Consider the following 377-nt stretch of genomic DNA (forward strand, 5'->3'; position numbering starts at 1 on the left):
AATACGAAGCACTCGCTCCTTTAGAACCTGTAGATATTCGTAATTTAGGAAAGTTAACACCGCGCAATATGTTAATATCTTTCGATATGAATTATTTCTCAAAATTAGCTCCTTCTCCTTAGACTTAAATATTAGTTGATGCCTGCTCGAAAGCTATGTATTTGGCTGGTAAATATTTTCATAATTTAATAAAAATAATCCCAAAATCTGAATAAGAAATGAGATATAGATAATATAATCCAAAATGCGGTGAATATTCTATTCCTTAAAGCGACAGAGACTAAAGAATTAAGTCTGATTTACATATATATACATAATTTAAAATTGAACCAGCTGAACATATGTAGCCTATGCTTCTTGGTGTAAATTTTTGGATG

General features: G+C 30.0%; 1 protein-coding gene across 1 annotated transcript in view; it reads left to right on the forward strand. All coding sequences in view use genetic code 6, as the record gives it.

The window, feature by feature from the left end:
• Positions 1-218: 218 nt before the first annotated feature.
• The window catches only part of IMG5_074000 (leishmanolysin family protein, putative), a gene marked incomplete at both ends in the record, with an annotated part of 711 nt that continues 552 nt past the window's right edge, over positions 219-377 (forward strand). Inside the window, one exon of the mRNA XM_004036634.1 lies at positions 219-377. This exon is cut by the window's right edge and continues 552 nt beyond it. Within this exon, the coding sequence (XP_004036682.1) occupies positions 219-377 (159 nt within the window).

The sequence above is a fragment of the Ichthyophthirius multifiliis genome (assembly GCF_000220395.1).
Source record: "Ichthyophthirius multifiliis unplaced genomic scaffold scaff_1120509250431, whole genome shotgun sequence".
In the NCBI taxonomy this organism is placed as follows: Eukaryota; Ciliophora; class Oligohymenophorea; order Hymenostomatida; genus Ichthyophthirius; species Ichthyophthirius multifiliis.